General features: G+C 42.5%; 1 protein-coding gene across 6 annotated transcripts in view; it reads right to left on the reverse strand.

Moving 5' to 3' along the window:
- Positions 1-11,935, reverse strand: part of VWF (von Willebrand factor) — a 227,597-nt gene extending 215,662 nt beyond the window's left edge. For 5 of the 6 annotated variants that reach the window (XR_012155350.2, XR_012155349.2, XM_073315034.2 and 2 more), the window contains exons 1-5: positions 11,823-11,935; positions 9,537-9,591; positions 7,239-7,412; positions 1,136-1,238; positions 833-1,041 (exon numbers count right to left, since the gene is read on the reverse strand). Coding sequence is in view for 4 of the 6 variants with exons in the window: in XM_073315034.2 (XP_073171135.2) it covers positions 833-1,041; positions 1,136-1,238; positions 7,239-7,412; positions 9,537-9,591; positions 11,823-11,849 (568 nt within the window). In the remaining 2 variants the exon portion in view is untranslated. The remainder of the gene's footprint in view (positions 1-832; positions 1,042-1,135; positions 1,239-7,238; positions 7,413-9,536; positions 9,592-11,822) is intronic. The other variant, XM_073315040.2, reaches the window with a different exon arrangement.
- Between the last annotated feature and the right edge of the window lie 889 nt (positions 11,936-12,824).

A 12,824-nucleotide genomic window follows, 5' to 3' on the forward strand; every position in this document is an offset into this window, starting at 1 on the left:
TTTGTATAAACATACAGGATGGAGAGGAGCCAAAGCAGTGTCATTTCTGCTTGCTGAACACACAGATGTACTTCCCCATAACCTCTGTATCACAAATGGGCCTCTGCAGATTGAGGAAGATGTCTTGGGCAGGGAGGATGTGTCACTGAGAGGCAGCTGCTCTATGTAGCATTATTCCCTGTCAAGATGCCAGAGAGACACTGAAAGCATTAATCCCAGGGGTTCCCACTCCACACTTACAAACCTTTATGTATGAGATAGAAGACTAGGCCTTGGTGTGGAGAAGGAGCCTCAGGCAACATGTCTCCTGAGGGAAGCATGCTGCCTAGGTTAGAGAGACCCAAAGGATCACTGAAGGGCCATTCTTTTATGCAGGTGTCCCATCAAGACACACATTCTGTCACTTCTACGGTTATTTAAACCCCATTCCTATCCCCAAGTAACCTCATATGTGGAAAACACAGAGTTGGCTGTAGCAGTGTTTCCCCATGTAAATCCACCCTTTCCGCTAGTTTTTCCATGGAAGTCCAGGATATAGACTTTAGTTCCATCATTACCACTTCTAGAGTAAAAGTTTGTGAAAACAGTATCCCTAGAGCCCTCTGTTTACTCAGGGATAAAACATGAAGCTAATTCATTTTTAGGGAAGAGGAAGATTGAAGGATTTAGTCACATAACTTACTGGCACATCAGAATGCAATACTGTGACAAATTTTGTGAAGAAAGCTCATTGTTAAATCACTGAGATTCAGGTGTTGTTGTGAAATCAGCCCTCAAGAAAAATGCTACTGGAGTGTACGTCAAAATCTAAGGTAAATATTTTGAGCCTTACCTTCCTGCGTTGTGAAGTCATCTTCGGCAAACTTATTAAAGTTGCCACAAAGGCCACAGGTTTTATTATAGTGCTTTTCTCTAAAAAGTATTTGAATATTTGCACTGATGTCAATCTTCACCACAAAGCCATGCTCATCACTGGATAACTTATAATAGCCTGTCTCGGTCTCTACAAATATCCCATGGGAGGCAAACGGCATGGAAACCCTGTTAAGAAAAATAAAGATTGCTCAGGATGTAAGGCACAAAATAACATGGATGCTTCACTTTCTACCTGACATCATTCACTGTTGCACTGTACCTTTTGTCCCCCTGAGTCACAGTTCCATCTAAAGCCAAGTGAATGTCAAAATATTCTCCCAGATACACAGAGAAGCTGTTTCTTCTTCCATTCTGGTAGTCACCTGAAAAGATACAAGAGATTATTCTTTCTTTTCATGAAATGGAGCTTCTTCTGCTTGATTGCTGTTCTTTTCAAATGCACTCAGACTTAGAGACAATTGCCTTTATTTATACAAATGTAGGCCCCAATCTGCAAAGACCATTATTATTATTATTGTTCATTATTTGTAGCACAGTAGTGCTGGGATGCCCTATCTGAGATCAGGGTTCCATTGTGCCAGGCGCAATATAAACACAGGGCCAGAGACAGTCCCAAACCCAAGCTCAAAATGGCTAAATAAGAGTTCCCAATCTCCCCCTGCAAGCTCTCTACCACATTTCTCAAGCTCTCAAGCCCTGTGGTCAACACCACCAGCCTGCCTGTCACTCAGCACCATAGCCTCTGTGCCATCTTCAACTCGGACCTCTCTCTAGATCCTCACATCCAGACTATTTCTAAATCGCGCAGATTCTCTCTGTATAACATCTCTAAAATACAGCCTTTCCTATCCATCACACAGCTTAAACTTTCATCCAAGTTCTCATCATTTTGTGTCTTGGTGACTGCTACATCCTGTCCTTGGGCCTTGAGAAATGCAATCTTGCCCCACACATACCCATTCAGAATGCTGCTGCAACGATCATTTTCCTAGATCAGTGGTTTGCAACCTGTGGACCGTGGGGGTCTGCCCCACCATTTGAAATTTTTTAGGCATCTGCACATGGAAAAAGGTTGAAAACCAAAGTCCTGGGCCGTCACTTTGACCACAGTCAACCCACTCCTTGAATCCCTCCACTGGCTTCCCCATCTCTTTTTATCAAGCATAAAGCTGCATGTCTTCACTTTCTAGACACTGAAGAAAGTTCCACACCCTACCTCTCATTCACTGTCAAGCTGTTGATGTTCGTCTCCAGTTGGCCCATGATTCCAGGGTCCATCGCCCACTTGTTACATTCTCAAACACACATCTTTGTGCTTTCTCCCATGCTGCCTCTCATGCTTGGGGAGCATTCTCTAGAAACATCTGCCAAGCTAACTCCTCAACCACCTTCAAATCCCTCCTGAAAATTCTCCTTTGCCATGATGCCGACTATAAACTTGACATCTGCTAGGTTGCTGGTGTTCTGTGATCATTGTCTATCATACTGATCAACACTATCTCACTGTTTCCTTATGGTCCCACATCTGTCTGTATCCATTTGTTGTCTCTTTTCCTATACTTAGATTAAAAACTCATTGTGGCAGGGGCCATCTTGTTATTCTGTGTTTGTACTGCGCCTAGCACAATGGGGTTCTGGTCCCTGGCTGGAGATCCTAAGTGCTACAGTAATACAAACAATAAAGAATTTACACTTCCTGAAGATGAGACAAAGCATTACTCAGCAGGTGAATAAGGGTACATCTGCACTGCAAAAAAAAGCAAATGCAGTAGTGAGTCTCAGAGCCCAGGTTAACCAACTCAGGCCTGCACTACAGGGCTAAAAATAGCTCTGTAGATGTTCAGGCTAAGGCTGGAGCCTGGGCTTTGAGATCTGGTCAGGGGGCAGGGAAGGTTTCAAAACCGGGCTATGCTGCTACTTTTAGCCCTGGAGCGCAAGCCTGAGTCAACTGACACGGTCTTTAAGACTCGCTGCCATGTGGGGGAGGGGAGGGTTCGGGTTGGGGTTTTTTTTTTTGTTTTTTTTTTTCTCATTTTTTTGCAATGTAGACGTACCCTTAGGGCCCTGTGAGTTGGGAGGGTCTCAGAGCCTGGGCTCCAGCCCGAGCCCAGAAGTCTACACTGCAATGAAACAGCCCCACAGGGGCCAGCCACAGAGTTTTAATTGCAGTGTAGTAGACATACCCTAAGACTACTCTTGGTGTGTAAAGTTAAACACATGTGCAAATTTGTACAGGATTGAGGCTGTACTGACAAGTGCAGCCTGAAAACTGCACATGTGGCTAATTGAATTTTTAACTAATTTTGCTTCAACTCTTCATATCTTTTTTGTGGTCACTTTCTGCAATTGACGACACAGACACGAATATTCATGGGAAAAGTTAAAGTGAATAATGCAGAATATTTGCAGAAAAGAAATTCTGAATTTCTAGGCATGACTACTAGGAGCAGACACTAATTTTGGGGTTGAAGGGTTGTTCAGCAATTATTGAACAGAACCTTACCATGTGACCTATGTGCCCAATCAAAACAAGTGTCATTTCAAAGGCACACAACATACTGTTTGCAAACAAGCAATGTGACAGGAATTAAAAGTTATTTGGGTAATAATTTCAATACATTTAAAAGTTTGATAAAATCACAATCTATTGACAGAAAATTCACCAACTGACAGGAGAGGAAAAATTCACTGAATAAATTATTTGTCATGAACTCTTTGTCCAGCTTTAGCAACGAGTAACCACAGCATATACTCAATATGCATCTGTTTCAACCCTGATAATTCCACACAACAGTCCTGGACACTGATCAACTACACAGCTATATAGGATCAAAGGAATTACTACACAGCATTGGTCCCATGGACTATCTACTGCAGTATCCTGGATCTGACAGTGGTTAGCACCAGATGCCACAGAGGGAGGTTCAAGAACCCCACAATAGGCAGATGCAAGATAATCTCCTCCTAATCCCTAATAGTTAGATTGGTTTAAACCCTGAAGCTCGAGGTATTTAATGCCTACCAAAATTTTGTTTGCTTTGACTATTGTAACTCTTGATATTCTTTTTATCCACATGAACATCCATTCCTTCTTTGAATCTTAATGAGTTCTTGGCTTCAATGTAATATTGCATCAGTGAGTTCCACAGTCTAATTACATGTTGAATGAAAATGTGTTTCCCTTCATCAGTTTTTAATTTCCCATCTTTTCAGTTCACTGAATGTCCCCTTGTTCTTGTGTTATGAGACAGGGAGAAACAGCTCCGGCTTACCTTCTCTAGACCATTCACTATTTTATATGCTTTCATCCTGTTCCCTCTTATTCATCTCCATCCTAAAGTAACAATTCCAGTCTTTTCAATCTCTCTTCATATGAGAGTTACAGCCTCTAAATACACCTTGTATGCCTAGAAAGCTCTGTTGAAAGGAAACTCCAGTGGAGCTTTGTTGATTTTTCATAGGAATGGTTTCATTTTCAAATTTCCCCATTCTCTGCTTCCATTTCCTGATTGTAGGCAAGGACTGGGGTCACTGATGATAAAGATTGGTGTAGAACATTCAGTAATTGATTGGCCAGATTGTGGCTAGCTTTGCACAGGAGCAGAAAGAGCAAGTGTGGGAAGACAGAACAAGAATAGATTGACAGAGCCAGAAGGGTACCCAGAAGTCACCTACTACAGGACAGGCCCCACAAAGAAAGTAACAGAACGCCACTAGCCATCACCGATAGCCCCCAACTAAAACCTCTCCAGCGCATCATCAAGGATCTACAACCTATCCCAAAGGACGATCCCTTACTCTCACAGACCTTGGGAGACAGGCCAGTCCTTGCTTACAGACAGCCCCCCAACCTGAAGGAAATACTCACCAGCAACTACACACCACACAACAAAAACAACAACCCAGGAACCAAGCCCCGCAACAAACTCCGGTGCCAACTCCGTCCACATACCTATTCAAGGTACACCATCATAGGACCCAACCACATCAGCCACAGCATCAAGGACTGTCATAAATATAAAGGGAAGGGTAAACACCTTTAAAATCCCTCCTGGCCAGAGGAAAAACCCTTTCACCTGTAAAGGGTTAAGAAGCTAGGATAACCTCGCTGGCACCTGACCAAAATGACCAATGATGAGACAAGATATTTTCAAGGCTGGAGGTGTGGGGGGAACAAAGGGTCTGGGTCTGTCTGTGTGATGCTTTTGCCGGCAACAGAACAGGAATGGAGTCTTAGAACTTAGTAATGATAGGTTTCAGAGCAGCAGCCGCGTTAGTCTGTATTCGCAAAAAGAAAAGGAGGACTAGTGGCACCTTAGAGACTAACCAATTTATTTGAGCATGATAAATTGGTTAGTCTGTAAGGTGCCACTAGTACTCCTTTTCTTTTTAGAATTTAGTAAGTAATCTAGCTAGATATGCATTAGATTCTGTTTTGTTTAAATGGCTGAGAAAATAAGCTGTGTTGAATGGAATGGATATTCCTGTTTTTATGTCTTTTTGTAACTTAAGGTTTTGCCTAGAGGGATTCTCTATGTTTTGAATTTGATTACCCTGTAAGGTATTTACCATCCTGATTTTACAGAGGTGATTCTTTTACTTTTTCTTCTATTAAAATTCTTCTTTTAAGAACCTGATTGCTTTTTTCATTGTTCTTAAAATCCAAGGGTTTGGGTCTATGTTCACCTATGCAAATTGGTGAGGATTTTTATCAAGCCTTCCCCAGGAAAGGGGGTGTAGGATTTGGGGAGGATTTTGAGGGGAAAGGCATTTCCAAGCAGGCAGGCTCTTTCCTGGTTATATATCTGTTAGACACTTGGTGGTGGCAGCAATAAAGTCCAAGGGCAAAAGGTAAAATAGTTTGTACCTTGGGGAAGTTTTAACCTAAGCTGGTAAAAATAAGTTTAGGGGGTTTTTCATGCAGGTCCCCACATCTGTACCCTAGAGTTCAGAGTGGAGAAGGAACCTTGACAGGCTCGTTCTCCTGCACATCTACCAACGTGATATATGCCATCATGTGCCAGCAATGCCCCTCTGCCATGTACATTGGCCAAACTGGACAGTCTCTACACAAAAGAATAAATGGACACAAATCAGAAATCAAGAATTGTAACATTCAAAAACCAGTAGGAGAGCACTTCAATCTCCCTGGACACTCAACAACAGAATTAAAAGTCGCCATTCTTCCAAAAAAAAAAAATAACCTTCAAAAAGAGACCAAAAAGAAACTGCACGACTGGAATTAATTTGCAAACTTGACACCATCAAATTAGGCCTGAATAAAGACTGGGAGTGGCTGGGTCACTACAAAAAATAATTTTCCCTCTGTTGACACTCACACCTTCTTGTCAACTGCTGGGAATGGGCCACATCCACCCTAACTGAATTGGCCTCGTTAGCACTGGCCCCTCCACTCGGTAAGGCAACTCCCATCTTTTCATGTGCTGTATATTTATACCTGCTTACTGTATTTTCCATTCCATGCATCTGATGAAGTGGGTTATAGCCCATGAAAGCTTATGCCCAAATAAATTGGTTAGTCTCTCAGGTGCCTCGTTGTTTTTACTGATACAGACTAACACGGCTACCCCTCTGAAACCTGAACCAAAGGGGTAATTTATAGCTCGAATAGACAAACCCGCACTAGCTCCAATCAAGCTGGTGTGCTAAAAATGGAGTGTAGCTCTGACAGTGAGGGACTAGACAACCCAAATAGACACCTATGATTTCAGATGGGATCATACACAGGACAGCTAGCCCATCCTGCCATGGCTACACTTCTGTTTTAAGCACACTAGCTCAATCCGAGCTAACGCTAATGTCTAATGTTACCTCCAGCTCAAGGGAAGACAAACCGAAGCTCTGAAGGGGCAAATGCTGACCTTAAACATACCTGAGTACCCCGGTGGGCTTTGGTGCTGAGTTGATAGATTTTCAAAGGATTCAGCACACATTCTTTATGAGCTTTTATGGGAGTCGTGTGGCTAAATCCCCTAGTCAGCTTTGAAAATCTCCACCATCCTGGCAACATTTAAAAGACAACCCACTTTTCCTCTTTACGCAAGGGTTAATGAGGAAATCCTGGCTCCCCAATAGCTTATCAGTGCAAGAACCCAGGTGTCAAAGGACCTCAGAAGCCAGTTTGGAGGAACCAAGACCTCTATATAGACAGGCCTGGCCTCTATGCAGATAGGCCTGGCCATCAAGACTCATTGGTTTAGCTGTCCCTCCTCTCTGGCAGAAGGCAGCATTGGGAACTCTGCTAATGTTCTTCCCCCATGTGAAAGTATCCAAGGTAGGTGGATACTGAAGCCCTAAAATGTTCCATATTTGCTGATCTCCGATATCCCACTCAAACTCACCTATGAGCATGAAGGAACGTTTGTGACAGTCCCCAGCCAGGAGGTAACTGCAATCTCCAGCAAAGTCATAGAAAGACTCATCAAATGTTTTGATGTGATCATCTCCAAAAAGGCTGCAGCGGGAAAGAGATGGCTCCTCTGTTCGTCCATCTGCAAGCAAAAAGCTTGATGATCCTGGATATCAAAGCACAATTTAATACGTAAAATCAAGCAATCGTTTTTACCACCTGGGAGCTGCATGTCTATGGGACAAATTCTCAGCTTGTGTAAGTCAGCGAAGTTCCACTGAGTTGCACGCATTCTTAATATTCATTGTGCTGGTTATTCAGCTTGTGTCAATCAGTGAAGCTCCTTCAGCTACAGTGGAACGATGCCATTTTATACCAGCAGAGTATAAGGCCCACTCCAAGATCAGTTTACACCATGCTGAACATCTGGCCCGTATTTTGACAGAAATTGTCTGAGCATATTATTCAACAGGGTGCATGGACATTTTTCTCAATTAAATTCTAGGGTTTGACTAATAACCAGTGATATGCAGCTGTAATAAATCCTGGGTTTTTTGTGTGTGTGTGTGTTGTTTTTTTTTACTGGAACCTGAATAGAATGAAAATAATCAAAGACTAACCAAAAGCATACATGCGGGGAATGTCCCAATTACAAATATTTTGGGCCCAATCTCTGTCCTCAGTTACATTCCATGTGACTCAATTGAACCAAATTGTGTAGATAAGCACAGAGCTGGCTAAGTTATGCAAATGTTTTTCCTTCAAAATATCTGTTACAATTTAAATATGAATTTACTTTGGCTGTATGGATGCCCCTTTTGTAATTGCTTTCCTGAAACATTTCACTGGGTAGCACCTATTAGGCTAGGTCAAAATTCTCTAACTTTGATGCTTAAAGTTAATCACATAACTCCACATTTAGGCAATTAAATCAGGCCCCTGTCCTAGGGTTGCCAGGCATCCGGTTTTCGACCAGAACGCTCAGGCAAAAAGGGACCCTGGCAGCTCCCGGCCACTAAAAGTCCGGTTCGCCACAGCGGGGCAGGCTGGCTCCATGCCCAGCTCCTGGGAAGCAGCCGGCATGTCCCTCCAGTTCCTAGGCCAAGGAGCAACGGGGGGGCTCTGCCTAGAAGCCGGAATGACATGCCGCCACTTCCTGGGAGCATTGTGGACTTCCTCTGTCCCTGGAAATGCCGGGGCTGCCTGAGGTCAGCGCTGCCTGGAGCCCACACCCCTGCCCCAGCCCAGAGCTCCCTCCCACACTCCGAACTCCTTAGCCCCACCTCCCAGCTCGGAGCCCTCTCCCGCACCCCAACCCTCTGCCACATCCCAGAGCACCCTCTCAAACCCTTGGCCCCAGCCCAGAGCCCCTTCTTGCACCCCAAACCCCTCATTCCCAGCTCCACCCCAGAGCCTGCACTCCCAGCCGGAGCCCTCAGCCCCTCCCGCACCCCAACCCCCTGCCCCAGCCCCGTGAAAATGAGCAACTGAGCGAGGGTGGGGGAGAGTAAGTGATGGAGGGAGAGGGGATGGAGTGAGTGGAGGTGGGGCCTCAGAAGGGGTGGGGCAGGGTTGGGGCAAGGGTGTTCGTTTTTCTGAAATTAGAAAGTTGGCAACCCTAGCCTGCAAGTTACTACATGGGAGGACCCTCCACACACACACACACACACACAGATTTCAATGGCTCTGCATGGATTCAAGGGTGCACCTTTGCATTGTAACTTACAGAATGCAGGCTTCAGTGGCTTGATTTTAAGGAGGTGCTAAACAACTTAAATGCCTGTTGAAGTTACCCAAGTTTGAAAATGTTGACTCTAGTTTTCAGACAGAGCATAACCCTGACATGACAATCTACAGAAATTAGGTAACCATGAGATTCTCGTATCTAACACGTTAAGTTAATTGATATCTAGATTGGAACTGCTTTTTCGGCTTATTTCTACTGGGCCAGTACTACTTCAGGCCCTGATCTGGCAATGAGCTCCATGCAGGTAAATCTCTATGGCTGCACAGAGTCCCATTAAAGTCAGTGTGGCACCACACATAGTCAAGGGTCTGTCCATTTCGGTCCACTGAGTTCAATGGGAGTCGTTCTGAGGGTAGGATTTTGTCCACACCACACTTAGTGCAGAATACAGGCAATAGGGAACAGTCCTCTATCTGTCTTTGACGCTGGTGGCATTGTTGCCTGAGTAAGGTTCGCAGGATTATATAAGGAATAAAGAAAGTATTGTAAAAAGGAATACAAAATTCCATTTTCTTAGGTATTAGAAACATTGTGTATTCCTACCTGTTGTTACAATGGGCAGAGCTAACTGCATTAGCAGGACTGTGAAACAGATCATCTGTTAAAATAAAAGATGTTAGAACATTCATTGTCAATATTTAACACACTGAGAATTGGGGGCTAGTTTTCCGGGCTCGTTTTAATTCTCATCAAGTGTCTGTTTGCTCCCTGAATTTCTTTGTATTAGTTTGAGGTTCTACTTCATGCTGTAAAACAGAAATTGAAATGGTCTTTCATGATAATCCAAAAAGATCACCCTACAAATCCATACTTTAAAACACACACAAAGGATGTACTCTAGAAATAATGCATTTTCTGTTCTCAGCAGGTAACATGGGCTATCTGCATAGGAGATATGAGATGTTTGTGTTATTCTAATTTACCTGATGCCTGCCTTGGGCTCCATACACCTCACCCACAATTGTTACAAAAATATTACAAATTAAACAACTTCAATACAAAGTTTCAATTATCCAACTATTGGGCAGCCCAGCAAAAGTGAAATTAATCCACTGGACTGTAAGACCCAGCTAGGCCCTGTTATGATCTACAGCCACTACCTAAGGACTTACATCTTTCCCTAGTGCCTCAGGGGGAGAATTGCAGTGTTGTTGTAGCTGTGTAGGTCCCAGGATATTAGAAAGACAAGGTGGGTTAGGTTATATCTTTCATTGTATCATAAATTATATTACCTCAGGGGGAGAATGTTATATATAAAGATCCTGCTCTAGCAAACTGATCCATGTAGGCAAACACTTCCAACCCGTGCACAGCCCCCTGAGTATAATTGTGCTCTATTACACACACAGGTGTCTGCCCACTGAGATAAGCATGCACAGGGCAGAGACTTGAGGTGAAATCCTGGCTCCACCAAAGTCAGTGGGAGTTTTCCCCATTTGCTTTGTGTCGCACCCTTTGTCTCCTCTACGTCTGTAAACTAACTTACTGTACTGCCAGTGTTATAAAGATGATAAAAACATATGAAGTGCAATAATAAGAGCTCAGAAAACATTCTGCGACATTAGGTTACCAGGTGACAGATGAGAGCAGTGTGAAATTCTACATAGATAGGTTAGATTAGTTATAGGATTCAGCTGAATGCACTCAATTTTCAAACAAGCCCACTTTGGGCCTCAGATTACAACTGACTTTAAATTACCTGTTGCAAAATCATTCTGACAAAAAATGCCATTTTCCAAAATATTAAGTTTTCTGTGGGAAAATTTCAACTCTTAAAAAAAAAATCCAATTTTCTGTCAGGAAAATTTAAACAGTAGCTCCCCCCAACTGCCTGGCTTGAAGGCTCTTGTCAATATCATGTTCTGCCTGTGTGAGAAAGTGAAACTGACAAGAGTCTTTCAGGGTGGCAGCCATCAAGCTGAAAAAAATCCATTTTGGGGAGAATCACAATGGAATTTTTGGTAATCCTTTCCTGCAATAACAATTTGCACTATTGACGTTTTCTCCCAATTCAGTATGGAAAAAATAATTCAAAGCCACAAATTTTTTCTTGGGAAGGGATTTTCATTTTCTGGCCAGCGCTACCTTAGATACATTCATATCCAATATATTGGCTCCACTAGACCTTACTTATTTCTTTTACAGAAATTTGGGTAAGAAAAGCCCTTGATAATGGAGCTTGCCCCAGGACCAAATTCTGCTCTGTTTACATAGGCACAACTTCCACTGACTTCAATTACATTGGTCTAACTCCCATTGAAGTCAATGATAGTCAACCTGTATAATTGAGTGCAGAACTTGCCTTACTATATTTGCAAAAAAAAAAAAAAAAAAAAAAAAGGAAAGAAGGATCTGTTGAAAAATGTAGTGTGTATGATCTGGCTGGTGCCTATAAAGATACAGGCACTGTAAGATACCACAATGATGGACACAGTATAAGAACGGAAACAGAAGAGACTAAAAAAAGGGAACACTTGGAATTAATTAGATTAAACACATATTGATATACTTTTAATCAGCACGTTTGTGGATTATATTACTACTCTGATTAAATCTACTACTGAATTTCTTTATTATCACTTTCATTTTCAGTACCAGCAAGAAAGACCAAAGTCATGTAAAAAACAAAAAACAGATGTGAAATGATGTTTAAACAAAAAATAATAATAATCTCGGTCTTAAAAAAAAATAACCCAAACCTGTCTGCTCTAAACTCCACCTTAACTCTCGTAGGAAAGTACCATTAACAAAGAAATACATATCAGTTATATCAGCCTAATGACCCATCTTGTGCAATTTTATAATCTGTTTCATAAGAAATAAATATACCTTTTTCTGTGCACAGTTCAATTGCATATGAAAAAAATCAGCTTCTCGGATGGTCAGCTTTAGCCTAAGACCCCATGGTTCCTGTCTCCTTCAGACGGCTGGACAGGAATGGACTGGGGCTGAAATTTTTTGTTTTCATATAAGCCAGGAACTTTTGTTAATTTAAGAGGAAAGGTAATGGGTGACCTTTGTATCCGTCTGATTCTCAACACAATAGTGCTAAACTGCTATCATGTAAATCAGTTGCCTTAATTGCCAAAAAGAAACAATGAGAGGAAATTGTATTAAATACTTACATGACAGATAAGTCTTTGAAATGGGTTTTTCCATCAGTGAGTGTGAAACCTCACTAGTCGAGCAAATAAGGTAACATAACTACTTGAAAGAGTACTGATGTGATGGGTTTGGTCACAGAGACCCCCTTTGGACTGTCACCTGACGTGCTGGAATTACTTCTGAGCCCGTTTTTCCTGCCAGCTTGGGATTCCAGAACTCTGCCTTGTTGAGCCAGACATGCTACTCTGCTGCAACACAGACCCAGGGTTTGTACCACGCCCCCAAAGCTGCAGACAGGAAACCTGCTAAGCAGTTTTGGTTACAATCTCCAGCACCCAGACACCCAGCTCCCAATGGGATCCAAACCCCAAATAAATCTGTTTTACTCTGTATAAAACTTATACAGGGTAAACTCATAAATTGTCCACCCTCTATAACACTGAAGGAGAAATATGCACAGCTGTTTGCTCCCCCAGGTATTAATCACTTACTCTGGATTTAATAATAAACAAAAGTATAAAAAGTAGGATTTAAGTGGTTTCAAGAAATAACAGACAGAACAAAGTAAGTTACCAAGCAAAATGAAACAAAACATGCAAGTCTAAGCCTAATACATTAAGAAATTGAATACAGGAAAATCTCACCCTCAGAGATGTTCCAATAAGCTTCTTTCACAGACTAGACTCCTTCCTAGTCTGGGCCCAATCCTTTCCCCTGGTACAGTCT

The sequence above is a fragment of the Lepidochelys kempii genome, chromosome 1 (genome assembly GCF_965140285.1).
Source record: "Lepidochelys kempii isolate rLepKem1 chromosome 1, rLepKem1.hap1, whole genome shotgun sequence".
Lineage (NCBI taxonomy): Eukaryota > Metazoa > Chordata > Testudines > Cheloniidae > Lepidochelys > Lepidochelys kempii.